The sequence below is a fragment of the Asterias amurensis genome, chromosome 2, assembly GCF_032118995.1.
Source record: "Asterias amurensis chromosome 2, ASM3211899v1".
NCBI classification, from domain to species: domain Eukaryota; kingdom Metazoa; phylum Echinodermata; class Asteroidea; order Forcipulatida; family Asteriidae; genus Asterias; species Asterias amurensis.
Genome location: NC_092649.1, coordinates 10,549,507 through 10,574,265, shown reverse-complemented (window position 1 = coordinate 10,574,265; position 24,759 = coordinate 10,549,507). Strand labels below are relative to the sequence as shown.

At 37.3% G+C, this 24,759-nt stretch overlaps 2 protein-coding genes across 2 annotated transcripts in view; one reads left to right on the top strand and one right to left on the bottom strand.

Moving 5' to 3' along the window:
* LOC139934062 (dolichol-phosphate mannosyltransferase subunit 3-like) overlaps positions 1–24,759 on the bottom strand; it is a 535,719-nt gene that overhangs the window by 179,139 nt on the left and 331,821 nt on the right. The gene's annotated exons all lie outside the window — the stretch shown is intronic.
* Positions 5,543–23,903, top strand: LOC139949607 (ficolin-3-like). Its single transcript, XM_071948045.1, has 7 exons — positions 5,543–5,566; positions 12,483–12,570; positions 16,552–16,887; positions 18,015–18,181; positions 19,727–19,856; positions 21,494–21,625; positions 23,589–23,903. The coding sequence occupies exons 2-7, from the start codon at positions 12,519–12,521 to the stop codon at positions 23,837–23,839; spliced, it is 1,068 nt and encodes a 355-aa protein (XP_071804146.1). The 5' UTR covers positions 5,543–5,566; positions 12,483–12,518; the 3' UTR covers positions 23,840–23,903.

Below are 24,759 nucleotides of genomic sequence, written 5' to 3'. Positions count from 1 at the left end.
AAATCTTGTTATGAAATGAATAGTTGAAATCAGGCCTGGTTAAAATGGCACTTCAAGGGTAAATTATTGTGATGCAAAAAACAAAAACTCGAAATTGTGCGATTTGCTTAAATTCATAACAGAGCGTGGAATGCTATTATTGGAAAAACTAACTTCACAAAATCGCAGACCGTGTGGTTTCGCTAAGTGTACTTCAAGTAGCAAAATTAAGTTTATTTTTAACCACAACTAACTGCAGGTAATTTTTGCATTAACAACTATTACAAGAAGATAAGGGGGTAACGTTATGCGCGATGTCAGAAATGTCTCTTTAAGACGAGGTTAGACAAACAAAATAAAAAAATAAATAAGGAGTTGTGTCTATAACTTTTTGCTTTTAAGAAGATGCTGGCAGATGGTTCGTGTTTATTTTGTGTAGTATTCTAACAAATATTTACACATTCATTATGGGCAATATATTTTTAATTGTTGTAGACCTATTACTATTTGTTGTCCTTTTCCCTTTTCACTGTTTGTGTGTGTTAAATACATTCATTTGTTTGTTTATTTAGTATTTTTTTTGGGTGGGGTTATTAAAGGGGTACGTTAAAGGGACAGAGTCTTCTTTATAGCACATAAAGCCATGTACGACAACAAGCCTGCTTCGATCATCACGACCCTGCCCCTTTAAGTATGGTTCATTTGGAGTAAAGCCGATGCATGTTTGAACCAGTTTTATTTCACTCAAAGAATTGTATAATTGTGTTAAGGAAATAAAGGAAGGTCTACAATGGTAGATAGTTGAAGATTTCTTTTCGAATGTTAGGTGGTTTGACATCACTGTCACGGACCTTGGCGCTGATACTCGGTACGTGCGCACTAGGCGTGGAATGAGGTGCATGCTGGTCTATCTGGAGATCAATCTGATCGCTAGCTACACCAGCATGCACCGCATTTAGCAGTCATTGTTGCGCAATGGGTATTTGCGGGGGAAAAACAATTACATGATCGTAGCATGACTTTGGCTGAAAAAATTACCACCGTTCCCAGTTCCCTCATTCTGTCCTTTTCACATTACTAAATGACGGCACTCTTTGTCAAGCGCGCCTGCGCACGTTTGTTCAGTAACTGGGGTTATAACTAGCTAGCGATGAACTTTTTCAAAAAATAAATTACGATCGCCCACCACGCGGACAATAATGTTTGGCAAAACGCCATAGAGCTGTGCAATGGGAGACTTTGGAACGCTAGGTGGCAGCAGACTTACCATGTAAGTTTCCATTGTTAACGTAGTTCTGAGCTTGCGCACATTACCGAGAACAATGGACATAACAATTTGATTCATTTCACTTTATAACCTGTAGTTAATTTAAACAGTAGAACTTAGTTTACTTCATTACATGAAATTATTTCACTTCGCAGGTTCAATGTGCTTTTGAAGTCGCAGTTAGTTAATGTACATGTATTTATAATATTGCTATCACGAAATGTGCTCGTATACAGTGTAAACGACCGGTTAAACAGTTCAGCTTTAATATAAGGGAAGGTACACGTTTGGTAATTACTCAAAAACAAGTATTAACTTAAAACTGACTTGGTAACGAGCATTGGGGAGCTGTTGGTATCAAAAACATTGTGGGAAACGACCCCCTCTAAAGTAACGTAGTTTTTGAGAAAGAGGTAATTTCTCACTAAAACAATAAAAGACTTCTAGCTAGAAGTCTTTTATTCTTATCTGAAAGCACACAAGGGTGTTTTTTTTCATCATTTTCTCACAACTCCGATGACCAATTGAGCTAAAATTTGCACAGGCTTGTTATGTTATGCTTATGATGGGATACACCAAGTGAGGACACTGTGGTCTTTGACAATTACCAAACGTGTACCTTCCCTTTCAACGGTTGCTTTCAAATTGCTTTCAATTTTTTTAATAAAACAATTCTTTTCATAATGGGCCAGCTCATTAAAAAAAATGGATTGTTCGTTACCATGTAGTCACTTAATCAAAAACCAATGCATTGCTTGTGTCGCGTTACTGAAAAATTGCGACACTAAACCGTACTGTATAAGGGGAAACATATATTGATCTATTGATTCCAGTCACAACTTTGCCATATTGCTCTACATTGTTTTGTACTTTCTTTAATCTTCATCATTAAACCAAAACCTGTGATCTACTCATTGATAACACTCCCCAAAGTGCACTTCGCTAAAGCCCACACCAAGTGACTTTTTTTAAGTCTCCTCAAACTTGGCACCTTTTTAAATATCCAACTGCGTAAGAACAGCAAACAAATCTCAGGTGTAAACAAAATTGTATTATTTTTTAACAAATCGGTTGATCTTTTCAAATTTTGTTGTTGTTTTCCGGGACCTAAATGATAGCCTGAGACATAAATTAAGCCCGATAGCTTGATGCTGACCTGCTCTAAATTTATCTTATCTTTGCTTCTTATTGATGAAAATGAATGTTTTTTGATTGTACATTATTTCACTTTGAGTAGAGAATAATAAACTTAGTTGTACCCTAAACCGACGTGTCGGTGACACTGCGTCAACGCCCCCCCCCCGACCTGTTGGGAAACGCAATCCACGGGCATACCATCCGAGTTAGATTCAAACTCGACATCTCCACATTCAAGACTACTTGTCATAACCAATATACCCTTTTTCGAACTTGCCTGTCGATGATGAGAGAGTGTTCGAATCCAGTCCATATCAACGGGTATCATAACCAATTTGATGGATAATTTAATAATCATTGCAACGCGGATAACAAAATATAGTTTGGGATAAAATAAACAACATCTGTGATTAATATTGTTGACCTTTTTAGGTCTTTTTTATTTGTAAAATTAATTAAAGTTATTATGAATGTCAATCCTGATGCCTTTTAGATTGCCTTTGCTGTCAATTGTTGTTTCATCATTAGTTAATTTCAGTCTGTACTTTACCGTGTATGCTGACCTTAGGGTTGTCTAATTACTTGACCTTAATTATTTACAAGCCCCGTTATACAGCCTTGTCGCCCATCACTATAATTATATAGGAGACAAAAGTGAATGGAATTACGTGCAAATTTTTTAAAAGGAAACAAAACTTAAAACCACCACCCTATGCCCACTTTATTAGTAAAGTATACAACATCTGGATTATCTTAGTTGGTCCATCCCTGCTTTTCACCTCTTTGGGCCCTTGTTCGAATCCCGCCTCTGACCTCGGAACGAAATGATGCATCTTGCGGACTGGGATCTAACCACCCCACCCCTTCAAAGCTGTAAGCCAAGAATCAGCGCTTGCGAAGGCTGGGAATTGTGCGCTTACCTCAAGCGTATAACGCGTTTTCAGGGGGAATTTTTTAGTTTGTGTTAGTGTTGTGGTGCATTGTGTGAAGCGTTTTAAATTCCTTAAATTCTTGTACTGCGCCTCATCAGGTTTGCTTGGCTGACAATTTAAACGACTATTACGTAAGCAATGACTGTTCTCAACTTAAGAGATCAGCTTGCCATTATTCGGGGCAGTCGGGTCTTGGGCGTGGTGCCGTCAACATCTATCGGCTCTCGCGGTTTAATTTATTTCAGTAGCAATGTACCGCTGTGATTTTTATAATAAAGTATTCTAGACCATATATTTATGGTGTCGCTCTCCAGTTTTTTGTGTCTGTTGAAAATCACTAAAAATCAAAACATAATATTAGTGCGTATAATAATAGACTACGGTTTTAGTAGTCATTCTTCGCTAACACGGCTAGTGCAGAAGTTCGGCGCTTGCCGTACCAAGCGGAGACTGGTGATTGTAAGCGCAAAATTTGGCATAAAGAAAGTGGGCCATGTTTGCATGGATTTCCTTCATCTAGGCTATACCCACCAATTTCAAACTCTGATATTGTCTGCAATGTTTTCTCAATACACAGATGCCTATCATGTCAAACTATAGGCGTACAACAACAAGGGTACATCGGATTCATTACTTCCAAGAACAAAAATAATCAATAGTGTTGGGTTGAGTTTGTACAGAATGTAATTATTACTGTACGCCTATTTATAATTTAGATTACAAAGCGAATATGACAATATACACTGAACCAATGTGAATGTACCATACAGTAACCATTACAGAATGTACTTTAATTATATGTCGTTTTCAGCCATAAACCAGTCTCAGTCGATTAATTTCTTAATCAATACCTTCGTCAAGAAGATCTCGTTAAAAGTGCTGTTGTTTTAATTGGTGTTTTCAAAGTGGTGTTTTTAGCTATAAACAGCTTTCCATAGTGTGGATGACAATAAGACTTGCGAGTTAATACACAGCCTTGGGAAACTACTTGGGAGGAGTGTTGGCTCTGAATTATTCTTCATGGAACCATTGGCCCTTTCCGAATCCACGGCTTCGGCTTTCGATTCGGCTTCAGTGCTCCGTTCTCTCGTCTGAAGTCCTGAGCACGTACGCAAATCACTCACAATTGTCAAAACAACCGCGGTGCCAAGCTAGCCTGTTGAGCCGAATCTGGAGCCGAAACCGCGGTTTCGAAAAGGTGAGCCATAAAGTGAATGGCAGGCATTGCTTTTGGAGTTCACCAATATAGACCACTGAGGTTTTTCTAAAACTTAAAGGCAGTGGACACTATTGGTATTTACTCAAATGGGAAGAGGTTGATGGTATGAAACATTGTGAGAAACGGCTCCCTCTGAAGTGCCATAGTTTTCGAGAAAGAAGTAATTTTCCACGAATTTGATTTCGTCAACCATCTAACCGCACACAACTTCGTGTGACAAGGGTGTTTTTCTTTCATTATTATCTCGCAACTTTGACCATAAATTAAGCTAAATTTTTCACAGTTTGGTATTTTATGCATATGTTGAGATACACCAATGGAGAAGACTGGTCTTTGACAATTACCAATAGTGTCCTCTGTCTTAAAAAAGTTCCTTGTTTGTGATCTTTGTTAAACTGTTAAAACCTGTCACAATTGTGACCTTTTCTCATCAAGAATTTACTTACTAAGTAATGGCTCTCTTCTTTCCGCTTCATTTACTCAACTCACTCAGCAGTAAATGATTACATATTAAATCCTTGGCCATTTTCGAAACCACGGCTTCAACTTTGGATTTGGTTTCAGGCTCCGTCCTCTCGTCAGAAGCCCTGAGCACGTACGTGAAAGCACGCGCAATATTGTCAAAACAAACGCTGGGCCAAGCTAGCCTAAGCCAAATCTCGAGCCGAAGCTGCGGCTTCTAAAAGGTTATCCAATCTGGTTTACCTGATGAAACTTAAAGGGTTACTTTTTGTGATCTTTTAAAAACTCTGAATGCCTGTCACCTTTGTGACATTTTCTTATCAAGAAATAAATTGGTAAGTAATGGCTCTCTTCTTCCAGCTCTAATTACTCAACTCACTCAGCAGTAAATGATTAAACAATTTATCATCTATCCTGACGTCCATTTTACCGTTCATTTCATGGTCACTGGTGATCACGGAAGATGGCCATACACCTTGCTCTAAATTAGTTTTGTTTTTGGTAACGTAGGTTACTTAGTCTTATCATTTCAACGCGGACGTTTGGGCAGCAACATCATCTACAGAATCGGTGAGTTCATAATTTCAGTAATAATTTCACAAGCACTTTCAAAAGAGAGAAATCGTCAACAACAACAATGCATCCATAACCGTTGACTGTTTCCATCTTATATTAAACTGGTTATGTGACGTCAATTTTTTATGAAAGGGTATTTTTACGAATCTACACTCATCTGTATTAGATGAGTTGAAGAGTTGATGGGGAATGCGAGATTGCGATTGACTCTGCATGCAGTATTATGAGAGCTTTGCTGATGCCTTTATAGGTCCTTCTCTGTTGTTTTCTTGTTTAGATCGGTCACCCAAATGAACGAGGATATAGTAATTGAGCATTGACAATAATTTAAACTGTAATCTTACTAATCGAGGATTAGTGTTGAAAAATCGAATTCATTGAAACTATAAGATAAACAATGGCGTTGGGAAAATAGTTTAAGTCGGAGAACAGACTGCAAGGTTTATATTCGTTACTATTGTGTATTCGTCTATACGAGTTGGGAAGTTAAGTCCGAGAATAGACCCTAAAGTGTAGATTCGTGACACTTTGTATAGGCCTACTCACCTTCGGCTCTCACATTCTATCCACGAATCTACACTTTATCGTCTAGTCAGTCTCTATGTATTGCAAACGTCACATTCATCAGAAACCGTATGTTTTGTTCCATGTTGCTTGCTTAAATACTGACAACCAACTTTGACGGAATTTTCACATTTGTATATGAATTTTTTTTCTGTATCTTTGCTTGTTCCTTTAAACGAATAAAACAAAATTTTGAAAAAACAGTACAGCTTTAACATCCAGTGAACCAATGATCGTGGGTTGATAAAGTGCGCCATTTGTTCAGCGTAACTTTCCGTTTGCGCTTAATATTTATGTATCAGATAATCTTAAGCGAGTGTAAACACAAATACATTGCCAAGCGCTTTAAATGCAAAGTATATTTTGTTTTAAAGGGACACACCGGCCGAATTGGGCTATTTGGGCTACAAAATAGACTAAGAAATGTATTCAACGGGTTTCCAGGAATGAAGAAGAACAGTCCTTAAAAAAAATCATCAAATTTGGCCGTTTTTGAGCATTTTAAAACAAAAACGAAGGTCGCGTGATTGTTCTAACCAAAAAGTGGTACAAACAATCACGTGACCTTCCGGGCTAGTTTTACTTCCAGCCGTCTAAAAGTAACTTACCAAATAAAATTTAAATCTTTTTTTTACAAAATTATTAACGAGTAATTGACGAAAAAGATCATGTATTCAAATTATCGCTACAAAATGTAAATAATGGTGAAAAATCTAACGTAAGATTCGCATTCAAAGAGTCCGTGTAACGGAAGCTTGTTATATGGCCCCACAGCGTGGAACATTCGGAACGTAAGCCTCGGGGCATATCACGTACCGCACATGCCGTGTCTCGTGGGGGGCTGGAGGTGTAATCCCGGGCGCTATGAACTCCCAGCTTGCGGGTCTCGCCGTGAGCTTGGGAGGGGTTGGGAGCCAGACATCAGAGTACATGTTTGTCATCGTGGGTTTGGCAGTTGGTACACCTCGTGTCAAATCCGTTATTTCTTATGATCGCAACGTTCCAATATTATACTCTGTTTTGTTTCATGGCTCCTAATTTCTGTTTGCTAGGAGTTTTCAGGAAACAATAAAAAAGATTGACGATGTCAAAACGTAGGAATACCGCATTTTGTTATATTGACAGTGTTATTGTGTGAGTAGCTTAAAAAAATGTTTTATGAAGAAGAAAAAAAGGATTAAAAAAACCGGAGCCCCCGATCGAAAAATGAACAGGTGAAAAATAATTTTGTATAAAAGGTTGAAAAAAATATGATAACAAAATTCCCTGAAAGCATAATTTTGTCAAATTTTTTTTTTTTAATTCTGTGAATGAAGTGTTATTTTTGAGATTGTTGCGGTATTATTTGGTTACGTTCCAAGCTACGCAGCTACTCAGCTACGCTTACGTTCCTTCAAGTTACACTATAATATAAAAAGGTACGTTTTTCAAGCCCGAGTCAAGCTACGCTTACGTTCCATATGCAGCTACGTTTACATTCCAAGATATCCAGCTACGCTTATACCTTCCAAAATATGACGTTCCAAGCTACGCTTACATTCCAAGTTTTGCTTACGTTCCTTCTCAAGTTACGCTATATATACAAAAGGTGCGCTTTCAATCCTGAGTCAAGTTATGCTTACGTTCCATACGCAGCTACGTTTACGTTCCAAGATACTCAGCTACGCTTACGTTCCAAGATATGCTTACGTTCCAAAAGATAAGATTACGTTTTAAGCTACACAGCTTCTCAGCTATGCTCACGATCCATACGCAGCTACGTTTACATTCCAAGATACCCAACAATGCTTACGTTCCAAGATATGCTTACGTTCCAAAAGATATGGTTACGTTCCAAGCTACGCAGCTACTCCGTATCCATACAATCCATATACATCATTTAGGTTTGTTACGCTAAAATCAAAAATTACGCTTTCAATCCCGAGTAAAGCTAGGCTTACGTTTCAAGATTTGCAGCTACGCTTACATTTCAAAATACATTCTCACAAGGACGCTTTTGAATCCCTCACGATTCCCTCCCCCCACCCCCCCCCCGAGATTATAAAATGTTTCACTGTGAACATGGAGTTATTCCTCCATGCTGTGAATAACAGGGCCCCTCAGTTTCATCTGTTTAGCAGAAAATACTGCTCACAAAATTTCTTTACTATTCAAAAATTTAGTCGGCCACCAGCCACAAATTCACCAGGAAGTTGGTGCCAGGAATGCTTTATTTACTTGTCACTGTCCCATCATATTCTGGGTTAGTTTTTTGTGTTCTTCGTGACGATCTTTGGATGTACGTCGAAGCACGACTACCTCCATCGTCGAAGGATTTGCCTGATCCGTATATGCTAGTTGTTTATACTTTATGGATAGACTGGATCCTTATGCTGCGTCATAGTAAAACGTTGCTATAAACAAAGCACCAGTCTACTTGCAATATTGTGCGACGATGTCACGAAGACTTGACAGTTGCAACGGCTGGAAACACGTTTACGCTGGCCATTTACCGCTTTTGGGTTTTTTAATCATTTTTCGCTAATTACGTGACATTTTGATGATTTTTGTTTACAGCAACCATCTATAAAAACATTATTTATGATTATACAGCCCTAAACTGCGTACACGGTGAGCCGGTGTGTCCCTTTAACTGTTCAGCTGTTTTAATCCGATATATAAGTGAACATGTATACAATTATACTTATGAAAGCATCATTTCATTTTATTTACAAAAAAAAATAACGTTTGTTTCGCAGAACTTTACGAAAACACACACTATCTTTCGCCATGATAGTGATTGCTGTTGCAAATTTGCCAATACTAAACAAAAATGATATAATAACTGCAAACTGTACATATTGGTCTGACGTTCCCACCCCGTTTCTCAGCCTTCCAGAAAGACTCTGCCAGTGTATAAAAACGTCGGTCCATTAACTATTTTGGGCCTCAATAATTTATTTGACTTTTAAAAGGATAACGATATACATTATAAATTTGCATAAATTTATTCTTCAACTTAGATAATTCATACAAGCATCAGTGAGTGAACAGAGGCAGTCCATTAGCAGGCTAGTATAAAGTGCAGACTTTTTTCCTTTTTAAAGATGAATATTTGATGATTACCTTGGCCTTTTTGTTAGAGTTCATTTAACTGAAGAAAAAAAAAACATATACAGGTTGAAACCTACGATTTGAAACCTACGAGTTTAATATTTTATTTTGTATAAAACAAAAATTATATATACTAGAAGCAAAGCTTGTGAAATGAACCTCTAAGCTTTCATTTTGTGTTGGTTACTGGAACTGGGAAGTATCTTTTAAATAACCCCGCCCTCCCAGACGTTTTTGTTCTATTCATTTTTAGTAAAATTTAAATTAGGTTTTATTTAAGACATATGCATTAAAATTCAAGCATTTGCCCCTGATTCATTTATAGGTTTCTTTAAGCTTTTTTTAAAATCTAATTCCATTGTCGTGCATGTATGATTTTTTCTCTTTCAGATTCGTTTAAGCCACTCTATTTTATTCATAGGTATTCAAGACCCTTCTTAAAGGCAGTGGACACTATTGGTAATTACTCAAAATAATTATTAGCATAAAACCTTACTTTGTAACGAGTAATGGGGAGAGGTTGGTGGTACAAAACATTGTGAGAAACAGCTCCCTCTGAAGTGGAGTAGTTTTCGAGAAAGAAGTAATTTTCCACAAATTTGATTTCGAGACCTCAAGTTTAGAATTTGAGGTCTCGAAATCAAGCATATGAAAGCACACAACTTCGTGCGACAAGGGTGATTTTTTTCTTCCATAGTTATCTCACAACTCCGACGACCAATTGAGCTCAAATTTTCACAGGTTTTTTTGTATTTTATGCATATGTTGAGATACAGCAAGTGAGAAGACTGGTCTTTGACAATTACTGGCTTTAAGTTAAATTTTTATTTTATACCTATATTTATTGTCATATAACTGGTGGAATCGAAATTAAGACTCATTAAGACTCACAGCACACATGTATTATTTTCTTGTTGGGAAGAGAGATTGAAGTTTCATCCGTCCAAATTAAACACGAGTTGTGGCCCAACGAATAGCTTCTTAAATGAGTCCTCGCACTTGAGTTGCAATTGTAAGAGACGTTTTCGTATTGTCTACATTTCTTTAAACATAATTTGTTTTGTCATCAACTACTCGTTTTGACTACCTCCAGATTAAAGTTAATGCCTAAACTCGATGATAACGTAAAAGTCCGTCAATAAAGTAAATAAAAACTTACAGTCTTAATAACGTTGAAATGAAAATAAAATATCCTTAAGAATGTTTGATTATTTCGTTTTCTTTATTTCTGCAAATATTTGCAGAAGACGCCAACCGTGAATGCTTATTAAAACAGGAATAATGTTGGGGTCTGACGTTTCGACTCCGGCAGAATTTGTCTAAAAATAAACATTTAGCCCTCGACAAGGACTCGAGGTAGAGAGGGCCGAAACGTCGGGCCTTTAACTACAATTGCATGTATACCAAACGTCAGATTGCAGCAGATGTACTTTCTAATTCTAGATAGTTGTGCACAACTGATTAAATCAACCATTGATAACGAAATTATTCACTCTTCTTCAATGGACTGTCACTGACCACGGGCTGCTATATTTTGATCAAAATCGCTTTAACTTAAATTCAACTCAGATTATCTGCCCTTAAATAGTCGTTACGAATCCGAAAACAGATAAAAGATTGAAACAAACTTGACTAATATTAATTCAAAGATATTTATTGCTCAATTATATAACTTAATAGTTCACACCATGCAGTGAATGCTAAACTGGTGAAGTTGACTTACTTCCTTTAAGGCAGGGCAGTGGACACTATTGGTAACTACTCAAAATAATTATTAGCATAAAACGTTACTTGGTAATGATTAATTGGGAGAGGATGATAGTATAAAACATTGTGAGAAACGGCTCCCTCTGAAGTGATGTAGTGTTCGAGAAAGAAGTAGTTTTCCACGAATTTGATTTCGAGACCTCAAGTTTAGAATTTGAGATCTCGAAATCAATTGACGACCGATTGAGCTCAAATTTTCACACGTTTGTTATTTTATGTATAATGGTGAGATACACCAAGTGAGAAGACTGGTCTTTGACAATTACCAATAAGTAAAACTATTTTTTAATTTTTATTCGCCGGGGAAACCTGTACTTGTTCGTCGAAAATGTGACGTGGTTCCACTGATAAGCCACATCAACGTCACACAGACTTGCTCCTTGAACAAAAGATCATATAAATTGCATTGAGCTAGTTGTTCTTCGCTGTAATTATGATGCATAAAGGTAATATCATAATTATTATATTAATAATAAAAATGGGCTTTTATAATTTGTATTATAAATTGGTTTATTGGTTACAAAAATCTCATTGCAGCCAAGCAGGCTGAATTTATACATGACATTGACACTTACAACATTGATACGCACAAAAAGAAGCAATATCAACATTCAGAAAAGGAGAGACTAAATACACAGAAATGCACAATAAAAAAGACAAACAGTCTGCATGAGTAGATAATGAGAAATATCAAGTTGGGTTAAGAAAATAGTTATGTACACCATAGAAATATTGCATAAGCACACTATAACATAGTCATATGGTGGGCTTAGGGAAGAATATTGCACTTATATAACATGTATAATGCGTCGATATTTATCTTAGATGCTCATTACGCAGTGACAAATTAAAGACACTGGACACTATTGGTAATTGTCAAAGACCAGTCTTCTCACCTGGTGTATCTCAACATACGCACAAAATAACAAACCTGTGAAAATCTGGGCTCAATCGGTCGTCGAAGTTGTAAGATAACAATGAAAGAAAAAACACCCTTGTCACACGAAGTTGTGCGCTTTCAGATGCTTGATTTCGGGACCTCAAAATCTAATTCTCAGGTCTCGAAATCAAATTAAAATATTTTATTGGAAAACTACTTCTTTTTCAAAAACTACATTACTTCAGAGCGAGCCGTTTCTCACAATGTTCTTTACTGTCAGCAGCTCTCCACTGCTCATTACCAAGTAAGTTATTATAGTATTTATTATAGTATGCTAACACATATTTTGAGTGATACCAAATGATTAGTCCAGTGCCTTTACAAGAGGCGAGAGTTCTGCAGTCCTCATATTGGTGAGTCTTGATGGAAGTTTTGTACAACGCTAGTGATTGAGGATTTTTTAGCGTCATCCGGCAAGTCATTCCATAATATGCTGGTCTTTGCTGAAATCGACAAAGAGAAAACCTATTTTAGCTTGTACATAATTTGCTTGAAAAAAAAAATTAAGTAAAACAATAATAATAATATTTATACTTCTTATTTCAGTTTCCCTGTATAAGAGTGACGACTGATGAATTCAAGATGTGCATGAGGCAAATGCTTATCTCATTTGCGGTAGCACAGATTACTCTAGGTAAGTTCTTAAGTTCAACTCCAACTCTTTCATATCTCGTCCTCTATTTCTTTAGAGTAAAGTAAATGCCTCAAACTGGGACGTTACAATACTAACTAAACACATATTTTTTTAATTTCTTATTAGGCCTACACATTTTATTTTTGTCATTAGGCCTAATGGTGGTTTATTAAAATCAAACTTGTAGCCAAAAGCTAAATTGCGTAATTACAATTAAGCAATGAATAATAAAAAGGAAATGATAAACAACCACAACTTAACTAACCGAAACAACACGCAAGAACAGCTAAATACATTAAATTACAGGGGAAAGCCTACATAAAATAGGCAGACACAAATTATAGGCAATGCACACGATTCGTAATCATGCTCTTAAAATCCATGGCAATAAAAACATTTTGGTCAGAAGCCTGCAGAAGCTTTTGATAGTTTAGAGCATTTTCAGAATCATTTCACTTCGAAGTAATGTGTTTATGCTAAAATATGTCAGTTTGTTTGCCAAAAATTTGAAACTAAAAAAAACTTTATATAACCATGGTATATAACCTGAGACGTGCTCTTGCGGTAACGCCTCAGATTGTGTGTAATTGTACGTGATGGAAAGGACGGAAGCAAAATTTGTGTGAATCGGGAAAATAACGAAGACCTTGTAAGTAACAGCACACATTCAAGAAAACAATGAAATACACTCAGAATCATATTTAAAATATAAACCAAGAAGCATAAACACGGGGTTAAAGCAACATTAATGACGGTAAAGCAACGCCAATAAAAAGCAGTTGATCGGGCAGGATTAAAGCACAACAGAAGCAAAAATTAATGGTATAAGCCGGCAAAATGAATTAAATCAAAGGATCGGCTCAGTCGAGTTTTTACCTTTGAAAGGAGGTTTAAAGAATATACAGAATATGCCTGATGTCTAGTCAGTTCCTCAGCAAGATTTGTTTAAAGTGCAGACGTTGGGCCAAGCAGACGTTGGGCCCAGCAGTCGTTGGGACAAGCAGACGTCGGGTCCAGCACATCCTACGACAAGCTGACCCATGAGTACGCGCAGCTTAGGAGCCTCAGTGGAGAGGGTCGAGTTGTCTTAGAAGACGGAGGAGATAGAAGCCCAACCGCTGCATCATACTGGTCCGCACATTGATTCTACTGCCCGCATGTGCACTTTTCACTGAGGACCACACAAAAGATGGCCGAGCCTTTCAAAAAGGACTTACCCGCGCGTAGCCAATGAATAACATTCCAGAAAAGAAAAGGAACAGGTGGAAGGGGAAGTATGTAAGAAATAAGGTCGGAACAGTAAGGATTTTTTTCTTTCTGGTTTGACATTTTCGCTCCTGATTTTCGGCGATATCTCAGAAACGCGATCCCCTTATGAAATAAAATTGCCACGTTACTGTACAATTTAGTTTTATTTTATACGTCAGGATAACATAGTATTGTTAGCAGAATCGTGTGTACGATATACTGTTAGAGGCAAAGTATACCATTGGTTTTTTTTGGTACCGTCACAATCGAGCGGTACCAAAAACCAATGGTATACTTTGCCTCTCCCAGTATATCGTACACACGATTATGCTAACAATACTATGTTATATCCTCACGTGGCCCAAGTTCAACATCATTGAGAGGTCGTCAATAAGCCAGAGGTCAGTAATTTGATGAAGAAGATGCTGGGAGGGGGGGGGGGGCAACAAACACTTTTGTGCATACTAAATTGTTAAGTCAGTTGTCAAGGAATTCCCGAACTCTATATTTGGCCACACGCCGTGCCTTAAAATCGTTATAATCAAACAATGGAACAAATTACACTGACCATTAAAATCACTGGCACACTAAATACAATAAAAACAATCCAAAATATTATTGGACAAAAATGTGCACCTTGGTGTCATAATACCAGGGAGAATATTATCAACAATTACACCTATTGTGTCATTAACAATATCACATAGATCAGGCAGCCTGTCGTCGCTAGGTCTAAACACATCCATCTGTCTTATTTAAATTTACATTGAATTGTATTACAAAGTTTTTTCCCCAAATCTAATATCAACCCTTTTTCAACATATGGCCACGTCAGTGGGGTAAAGTCATGTCATCTTTTAGGAAACTCAGAACGAGATCAGCCTAGCATACGATATCATCATCATCTATCTGCATAATGTAAACTACCCAGCATATAAGCATTACCTACTTATGACAACCGACATCACTATTCATCAATTCATCTATAAACATCCATACGCAGACTAACTGGGGAAATTACCCCCACTTTGTTTCAGACCATTGGAAACAGAAACCAGCCTTGCATACTCATCACTCCGTTTGATTGCCAGCTTTTGATTAACATAAAATCATATCTAAAAAGTAATTTACAATACAGTGGCTAAAACCCAACGAGTCATCAGTTTGCAACAAAGCTTTGAATAGGAAAAATTAATGTCAGAATATAATTCGCTTGGAGGGCTGTTAATGATTATTTTTCCATTTGTTACCAACATTATCATGTTAATTTTCTTGTTACGATTTTTATCGTATGTTTCATATTATTATTACTTCAAGTCAATTTGTCATACATTTTAACGTTAAAAATCTTGTAAACCCGTTCCCTTTTTGGCGAACTTGCAGCATGTGCTCAGGTTATAATAATGACAGGTTTACTTCTCTTAAACAGGTTATACACCAATATAAAGATTACATAAAGCTCTATTAAAGGCAGTGGGTACTTTGAAAAATTTTCAAAGACCAGTCGTATGTTGCACTCCAACATGCATTCGATAACAAACCTGTGAACATTTGGACTCAATCACTGGTCGTCGAAGTTGCGAGAGAATAATATGGAAGAAATTACACCCTTGTCGCACAATTTATGTGCTTTCAGATGACTTGAAGTCGAGCCTAAGCTGAGGTCCCGAATTTAATTCAAATATTTTAGTGAGAAATTACTTCTTTTTCAAAAACTACTTCACCACAGAGGGAGCCACTTCTCACAATGTTTTTACTATCAACAACTCCCCAATGCTCCCCAAGTCATTTTTTTATGCTAACAAATATTTTGAGTGATTACCCAAGTGTCCAGTGCCTTTAACATATAGTTTGTTTGCGTAACGCGAATTTTGGAAGTGCAATGCCATTATTTTTTCGATATCATTCTTTAATACTTGTATCGGTCACGGGTGACCGATTTCAGAAAGGCTCGAGTTCAAAGGGGTTTAAGAGGTTCAGATAACGCAGAGGTTAACTTTAAAAGCAGAGTGCTTTCCAAGGAACAGCCGAAAGACATTTATAATCATACATAAACTAAACAAAATTAACCTACCAATTTGTTTTAAACGCACGCGCATTTGCGTTTGCGTTTATCTGTTTACTAATTTTATATTTCCTTTGGCTAAAAAAAAAGATAGTGTATTTGCGAGCAGCTCAAACGATATTTTCATCATACAAGCAATCATCAAACTGGCACTTTTAAACATCGAATTATTCAATTTTGTGCGAAATTGAATGCATCTTGAAAGTATCATTCGAATCAACTTTGTTGGCTGTGTTCTGTAGAGTCAAGACAATCACAAAGGATAATTATTAGACTAACTTAATCATGCTCTCTAACGTTATCAGCAGCTTGTCTCAGAAATCTCGACTATGTTTTGTCTACTCTTTTGAATCATAAAGAACATTCTGCTCAAATTGAATTAGACATATAGACCTGTTAATTGTATACATTAACAAATTCGCATGCCTCGAAGTCAACGAAAAAAAAGAAAGAATTTTTTTTTGAAGATACAACATGAAACGTCGATTTGAGACGAGTGCATGGAAGTGATGTTGTCCTTTGTTGTTATTGTTTTATTTTTTTATTTTTTTTGTTACCGGAAAAACAATCAAATAAACTCCGAGTATTCTTAATATAAACGCTGCCGTTATAATAACCTTTGAGTTTTTCTTATATCTCCTCCACCTGTTGCCATTGTTATGTTACAGTAGTAGCGGTCTCAGCTGGGGTATGTTATATCAGCACGGAACCAGATGAATCCGGAAGGGTCCGGTTCGTTCTACCACCGGAGGATCCGTGTTCCTGCACTCGGATCAAGATTGGCGGACACAACACTGTTGCGCCACACAGAGCGACTCCACCGGTTTACTTGGATTCCTTACCGAGGGATGCTAAGGCGTTTCGTCAATCGCATCAGTGCACGGAAATGACTACCACCAATGCGGACACGACGACTGTTGCAACTACCACTCCCATAGCAGAAACGACGACTGTTGCAACCACCACTCCCATACCAGACACGACGACTGTTTCAACTACGCAAGGTAGATTTTAATTTAAATTATCTTATTCAAATCATCTTAAAGTATGGTGGCGCGGGGAGTGTGCATCAATGGGAATAACTTTTGGTGCAACAATGGAACAATGCCACCCAATAGATGCATTTTTTGTTTTCCTTGAACCATGGCGGAGGGCATCTCCCCACCACCATATCCCAATTCTTTAACACACTACCTGTCGTTTTGTACGTACCCTCTCCCATCCTCCGAAGAATTTATGAAATTCCAAGCACACAATAAATACATAGGGAGAATACCATATCCCGAGCACCAAACTGATTCTAGGGGGGGGGGGGGGCAAAGTAAAGTACCCAAAGGGTGGATGTTAAACCAAAGACTAACGAGCGCCCGCAAGAAGGGGGTGGGAAACTCTGGCTGAAATGTGAAATGTGTAGTGCACGCCATTTTTTTCATTGCAACTCCTTTAATGCAACAGTAGACCGAGACTTATGAACAAGTCGTGACACTATTCTGTCGCGGTGATGGCGAAAAGGCTCTCTCCTAACTACCCCGCGAGAGGGCTGGCTGCTCTCTGCGCGAGTCTACTGCTCCCATCACCAATACGGTCCCGATTTTATAATAGGACTGAAATCCGCCGGCGGTTTGTGTGCGGTCTGAGGGCTCCTTTTTTATCATACTCACTACACGTATACATTTAACTGGACATCTTCGCTTTACACAGCTGACGCAGAAGTTTGGGATTACACAAAAAGCGATCGCAGGCGCATTTATTTCGACAGTAAGCAGAAATACGAATTTAGGCCCTGGTTTATACAAACCTCCGTGAACAAAAAAGCAAACAAACTGTTTAGCAGAAAATACTGCTTTAATTACAAATTTATCGCTAAGCAACGAACAAAAATTATTGGGGGACCAGTCGCAACTATTTACTTTTTTGAATGTTGGCTGGTAACCTGCTTTATTATGCAAGATTGTCCCGCCCTTAGCAAGAATTTGTGCTTACACGCTTTATGAGTTTGGACCCTGGTTCCTCCTCAGTGCGCATGGGTGGAATTACTTCAAGTCTGCATATTTTGAATAATGATGTTGAATTTAACATAACTGCTGTTGTTTCTAAATCTTAACTGTTCTTCCTTTATGTTTCTGTTCAGAGTTGCCCAAGACGACCACTGTCACATCATTGTCGGACTGTCAGGCTATTTTAGATGCTGGATACACTAAGAGTGGTTTATACACTGTCCAAATCAACAATGTAGATACAGGAGCAACCACAAAAGTAGATGTATACTGCCACATGGAGAACAACGAAGGTTTCATTGTAAGTTGGCGGTTTTATTTCTGTTTTTTTTCTTTTCTTTTTCTTTTAAACAATACTTTTTCTCGTTGCACGGTCTGTGTTTAAAACAGTACTCTTTCAACTGGGGGACTTTTTACTTGTGAAGGTTACCAAGAGACTGCAGTGCTTTTGTTAGGACATTGTCGGGCTTGGCGATGTGTGGTTAAAAAAAAAATTGTTTATTATAAAACTGAATATTGATGAAAGACTGTAAATTATAATGTAATGTTTCACACGGGTATTCCTCGAAATGTTGTGGTAATATGTTTACTTAATGAACTTAAAATGTCCGTGAATAAAAACAAAATGATTTGGGACCGACATTAGCTCGATGACTAAAAGGAAACAATTCCTTGTTTGGATCGATATATTCTACTTTTTAAAACATGTTTGCAACCATTTACAACTTATGACAAAAACAAGTGTAGCCTAAGTCAATGGGCGTGGTCTTTGGCAAACACTTAAAGGATGCTGCAGTGAATTAAAATAAAACAGTTAATTTTGCTGTAATTTATTTCTGATATATGTATTGAGCCTCAATCAAATGTGTTTTGTTTTTTCCCCGACATATCTCACTTGCGTAATTAGCGAATAAGTCATGCCCCCCCTTTTGTGAATTGTTACCGCCCCCTACCATCGACGTCACGTCGGAAATTCAAACATATCGTCGGTAAAAAGAGTCTGGTCCCTAACTACACGCGCCTAGGTACCAGGCCACACAGTGCACAGCCAGGGGGCCCGACGGCTCGAGTTCCCGACATGGCGTCACGTTTATGCCCCTTTTAGGGGCGGGGTGGGTTCCCCTAATCTCTTGAAAACCATTTTTAAAATACTTGTGCATTTATTAAAAATAAATAAAAAATATTTCAGGTTTAAAAAGTCATGTTTAATCGTTTAAATTATAAAATAAAAAAAACACTGCAGCCACCCTTTAAAGTTACACCGATTGAAGGTAATGATAGTAGAAAGCGTACCTGGAAATATTTGTTGCTGAGGTGCTGTAGTTTTTGAGAAATGAGTAAAACAAAGTCATCCCCTAATCTCTTGAAAACCATTTTTAAAATACTTGTGCATTTATTAAAAATAAATAAAAAATATTTCAGGTTTAAAAAGTCATGTTTAATCGTTTAAACTATAAAATAAAAAAACACTGCAGCCACCCTTTAAAGTTACACCGATTGAAGGTAATGATAGTAGAAAGCGTACCTGGAAATATTTGTTGCTGAGGTGCTGTAGTTTTTGAGAAATGAGTAAAACAAAGTCATGAAAATACGTTTTTGTGCTAAAATAATTTTCGTCTCATGATGACTGAGACGAAAATTACTTTCACGACATTGTTTTACTCATTTTTTAAAAAAATATAGCACCTCAGCAAGTAATATTTGCAGAGAAGCTTTCTATCATCATTATCTTTAAACTGTGTAAGTTTAATTTAAATATGTGGACATTGGTTTTGTTGTCTTACAAAAAGTACATAGACCCTTTAAACCAACTAACGACGCAACATAAAATACTTCCCCACTGCAGGTCATTCAGAGACGCTTCGATGGCTCGGTAGACTTCAATCGCAATTGGAACGAGTACAAAGAAGGTTTTGGGGATCTAACTGGAGAATTCTGGTGGGGAAATAAAAACCTTCGAAGCTTCACCGAACCTGGTATGTGATAATTATTCAATTCAACTCAATTCAATTAGTATTAATTTCCAATAAAATTATTGGTAAAAAAAAGTGCAAATGTTTAAAGACACTGGACACTATTGGTAATTGTCAAAGACCAGTCTTCTCACTTGGTGTATCTCAACAAATGCATAAAATAACAGACCTTTGAAAATTTGAGCTCAATCGGTCATCGAAGTTGCCAGATAATAATGAAAGAAAATACACCCTTGTCACACGGAGTTGTGTGCTTTCAGATGCTTGATTTCGAGACCTCAAATTCTAAATCTGAGGTCTCGAAATCAAACTCGTGGAAAATTACTTCTTTCTCGAAAACTACTCCACTTCAGAGGGAGCTGTTTCTCACAATGCTTTGTACTATCAACCTCTCCCCATTACTCGTTACCAAGTAAAGTTGTATGCTTAAAATTATTTGAGTAAATGGTGTCCACTGCCTTTAAAGCCATTGGACCCTTTCGGTTCAGAAAAAAAAAAAGTTCACAGATTTACACATAACTTACAGGGTTTACAGAAGGCAATGGTGAAAGACTTCTCTTGAAATATTATTCCATGAAATGCTTTACTTTTTGAGAAAACAGCAAAACAATATAAATTCTCGTTAACGAGAATTACGGATTTATTTTAAACACATGTCATGACACGGCAAAACGCGCGGAAACAAGGGTGGGTTTTTCCGTTGTTTTCTCCCGACTCCGATGACCGATTGAGCCTAAACTTTTACAGGTTTGTTATTTGATGTAGAAGTTGTGGTACACAAAGTGTGGGCCTTGGACAACACTGTTTACCGAAAGGGTCCAATGGAAGTCAAAGACATCCAAAAACAGATCAAGAAAAACAAATTAAAGAAATGAAATGAAACGAATATAGTGTAATGGATACGGAGCAAACAAATCTGGTGGCATTTACAGACACCAAAAAGGCTTATTTTGAAATGTCTGACAAACACAAAACAAAATGTGACCATCCTTGAGAGAAAGTTGGAGCAAGTGAGTAAAGTTATCTATTGTTGACCAATTGGCGATTGATTTTGAAATGTTGTGACTTTTATGTAAATTCACGACAGAACACGTTCCATCATTCTGTATTATTATTACTACTATTAATATTGGTTTCTTAAAAACACTCAAACATCGCAAGTAAAGGCTGAATTGAGTTTAAAATACAAAGATTTATAAACATCGAAACCATACCTAATGTTTGACTCCACAAAATGGCGGATCGTATTTAAACTGCTTCTATTTCCAGAGGCAATAATGTTATGTTATTTTAATCACCACTCACTTTTTACAAAATAATTATTGTTAGTGTTCATGAATCGTAATAATTTAAAACAGGCGCTCCATACTTTGTTTTTTATTAAAATATTTTTTTTAAAGTCAATTAGGTTTATTACTAACATCTAAAAAATACACGAAGTTTAAAAGACTTAAAATGACGTGTTAACTAACATTGTTACAACATTGTTTAACAAAAGTATGCTAAGGTCAAATGTCAAAGAAGTAAACAATCAGTTCTACCATTCAACCAAAGAACTGATGCCCATATCTGTATCCATACTGAATCTCATCGCTCATCATCTTTGCTTAAACATTATAACTATGTTGATACATAAACAGGTGACTCATGGAAACTGCGTGTATCTCTTCATGCATTTGACGGTACAAACAAGACGTATGACTACGGCGTGTTTAGCATCGATGGAGAATCGTATGATTTAACTGTGGGCGATTTTGGAGACAGACGGGAGGGTAAAACCACTTCTTTTAGCTCTAGCCAGTTAGGCCGTGTCTGATTTTGAACTGTTGCTGTTGCTATGGGTGTTGCTATAGCCAGCCTATGCTTCACCGCTTGATCACGTGACAATCAAGCCGTACAGCCGTAGCCACAGGCTCAGCTGATTTCCTCTTCTTTATATTTTTTTCTTCACTTTCTGTGTACAAAAGTATAAGGAATATTCTCTATTCCTCTTTTTGTCTTGCCCGGTTTTCTCTGTTCCCTTTTTCCCCCATGGATAGTTACTAACTTGCTAGACTTGATGACAAGTCGTTAGGTGCTGCCTATTTGTTACTAACAAACATTCTGCAATTCATGCAACAGTCACCATGCGATTATACGCATGCAAAAGGGCATAGGTTTTGCGTGGTAATTGCCACTGACTCACACACACACACACACACACACACACACACACACACATAATGAGATCGAGGATGAGTGTACCGTCCTCATAGCTACACCGCGCTTAATAATTACCGACTTGGTTTCAAGACTAGCCTGTAGCTTAAATTTGGATGTAAACTACCATCTGTATCTTGTTCCTATAGGGTGTTAAAATAACAACAATGTTGTATTAGTTTGGGCAGAAATGAGTGTTATTTTAACACCTAGTTGCGTCAATTTTGCTTCTCCATTAAAGGCAGTGGACACTATTGGTAATTACTCAAAATAATTATCAGCATAAAACCATACTTGGTAACGAGTAATGGGGAGAGGTTGATAGTATAAAACCTTATGAGAAACGGCTCCCTCTGAAGTGACGAAGTTTTCGAGAAAGAAGTAATTTTCCACGAATTTGTTTTCGAGACCTCAAGTTTAGAATTTGAGGTCTCGAAATCAATCATCTAAACGCACACAACTTCGTGTGACATGGGTGTTTTTTCCTTTCATTATTATCTCGCAAGTTCGAACACCGATTGAGCTCAAATTTTCACAGGTTTGTTATATTATGCATATGTTGAGATACCCCAACTGTGAAGGCTAGTCTTTGACAATTACCAATAGTGTGCACTGCCTTTAAACAACTTGGTTTCCAATTGAACTTCCCAGTTTGTGCAGTGGGCTGATTAACCTCTTCTTGTTAAAAAAGATGTTAGTGCCTATAGCTGCTTATTGCACTTGTGATATGCACATCTAATTGTTTCGCCCCTCATAAACGTACAACGTAGGCCTACTCATGATAAGTGAACACGATGATATAATATAGTTATAGTCGATATAGTCGTGACGACACTTGTGTCCTTTACCACTTTACTATAACTGCTTTTCTCTACTACCCAAGGGCAAACGGGTACCTGAGAGGGCAGAGATGGTTCTTGTGATTGATTAGCTTAGTGTGATACATATTAATTGCCAGCGCAGGCTGCATACTACACAGGGATCTGAGATGGTTTTGAGGAATGATTTGACTAGGGGTACTAGTATTGATGTGCTTTAATCGCCCTTCGGGTGTATAAACGCTATATAAAAACCCGATCATCAATATTATTATTATCTATGTTTTATAAAGCTTAAAGGGAGGGTACTCGCTTGGTAATTGTCAAAGACCAGTCTTCTCACTTGGTGTATCCCCACATAAGCATAACATAACAAGCCTATCAACATTTGTGCTTAATAATCGAAGTTGCGAGAAAATTATGAGAGAGAAAAACACCCTTGTTGGACGAATGTGTGTGCTTTCAGATAGGAATAAAAGACTTCTTGCTAGAAGTCTCTGTATTATTTTAGTGAAAAATTACAATCTTTCTCAAAATCAGTGCTACTTCAGAGGGAGCCGTTTCTCACGGTGTTTTATACTATCAACAACTCTCAATTGCTCGATACTAAGTAAGTTTTTAAGTTAATATTTGTTTTAAGTAGATACCAAATGTGTACCTTCCCTTTAGTTTTAAACTAACTTTCGATTTCCTTTTTACTTTTGTTTGTATTTTTTAGATGACGGTCTCGATAGTCACCGAGGAGCATTTAGCACGGCCGATGCAGACAACGATGGTTCGGGAGCCAAGAACTGTGCCGTGGAACTCAATGGAGGATGGTGGCACAAGAAATGCAACAGTTACGACAGTTTCTTGAATGGTGTATACACTCCAACCCAACAAGCTGCCTTGAACAAGGGAATCAAATGGACACCATTGACAGGTTTGACTAACTCGCTGAAAGGATGCGAAATGATGATCAGGCCTTAACTACAAACTATAAGCCTAACAAAATTAAAGGGTGAAACTATTTATATAAAAAAAAGAGCCTCTCTCCAACAATCGGGTGATTTTGGCTTCGAATCCCACCTGAACGGTTTTCACAGTAGCTCTGAGTGTGCAGTGCTTAAAATACATAAACACTAATTGAGTAAAGTTCAACTGATTTCCTACATAATTTTTTTTTTAAAGTGGTAAATTGTCAATGTCAATTGGAACAGTTTAACAACAGAAGAATAAGAAGAATGAGAACACGTGAGATTTATAACAAATAGTGAGGAAACGCAAAACTGGAATACTTTTTTGAAATTAATGGACTATCAATTTCTAGTCCAATACATTTCGATACATTAATTAATATTGTCTGTACCCCCCCCCCCCCGGCTTGCGCACATAATATGACGTCATACTTGGAGGCTATGCGGATGAAGGTGGTATACTATTCCAGGCTGTCTCTTGCAGCGTTCGCATGAGGCGACTTTGGCCATTCGAAGCGTTGACAAATAAAAAACCAATGGATTAATAATTGTCAATTGATTGCCAATTCCCTTCTCTACGTTTAAATTAATTTACCGGTATGGGGACCCGGGGTTTCAAAAAGACGTAGATTCACTTGCGTTACTTGCACATTCATAACATACTTTCAAGCAGTCTTGATAGTCGTAAACGGCCCGTTTGTGTTCGATAGTCGGGCAGGGGTTTACCGCCAGAATATTCAAACAAAACGTTTTTTTCGGTGTCGACCATGTTTAATCAAAACACGTTATAATCGTTAAACTCCTAGTTGACGCTGCTTGCAAATATTTACTCTGCACATGGATGGTCATTTTAACCATCTCCTTTTTTAATTGTGAATGGATAATTGCACTGTAATGTAAAAACGAAAACATTATTTATATATATTTTAAATT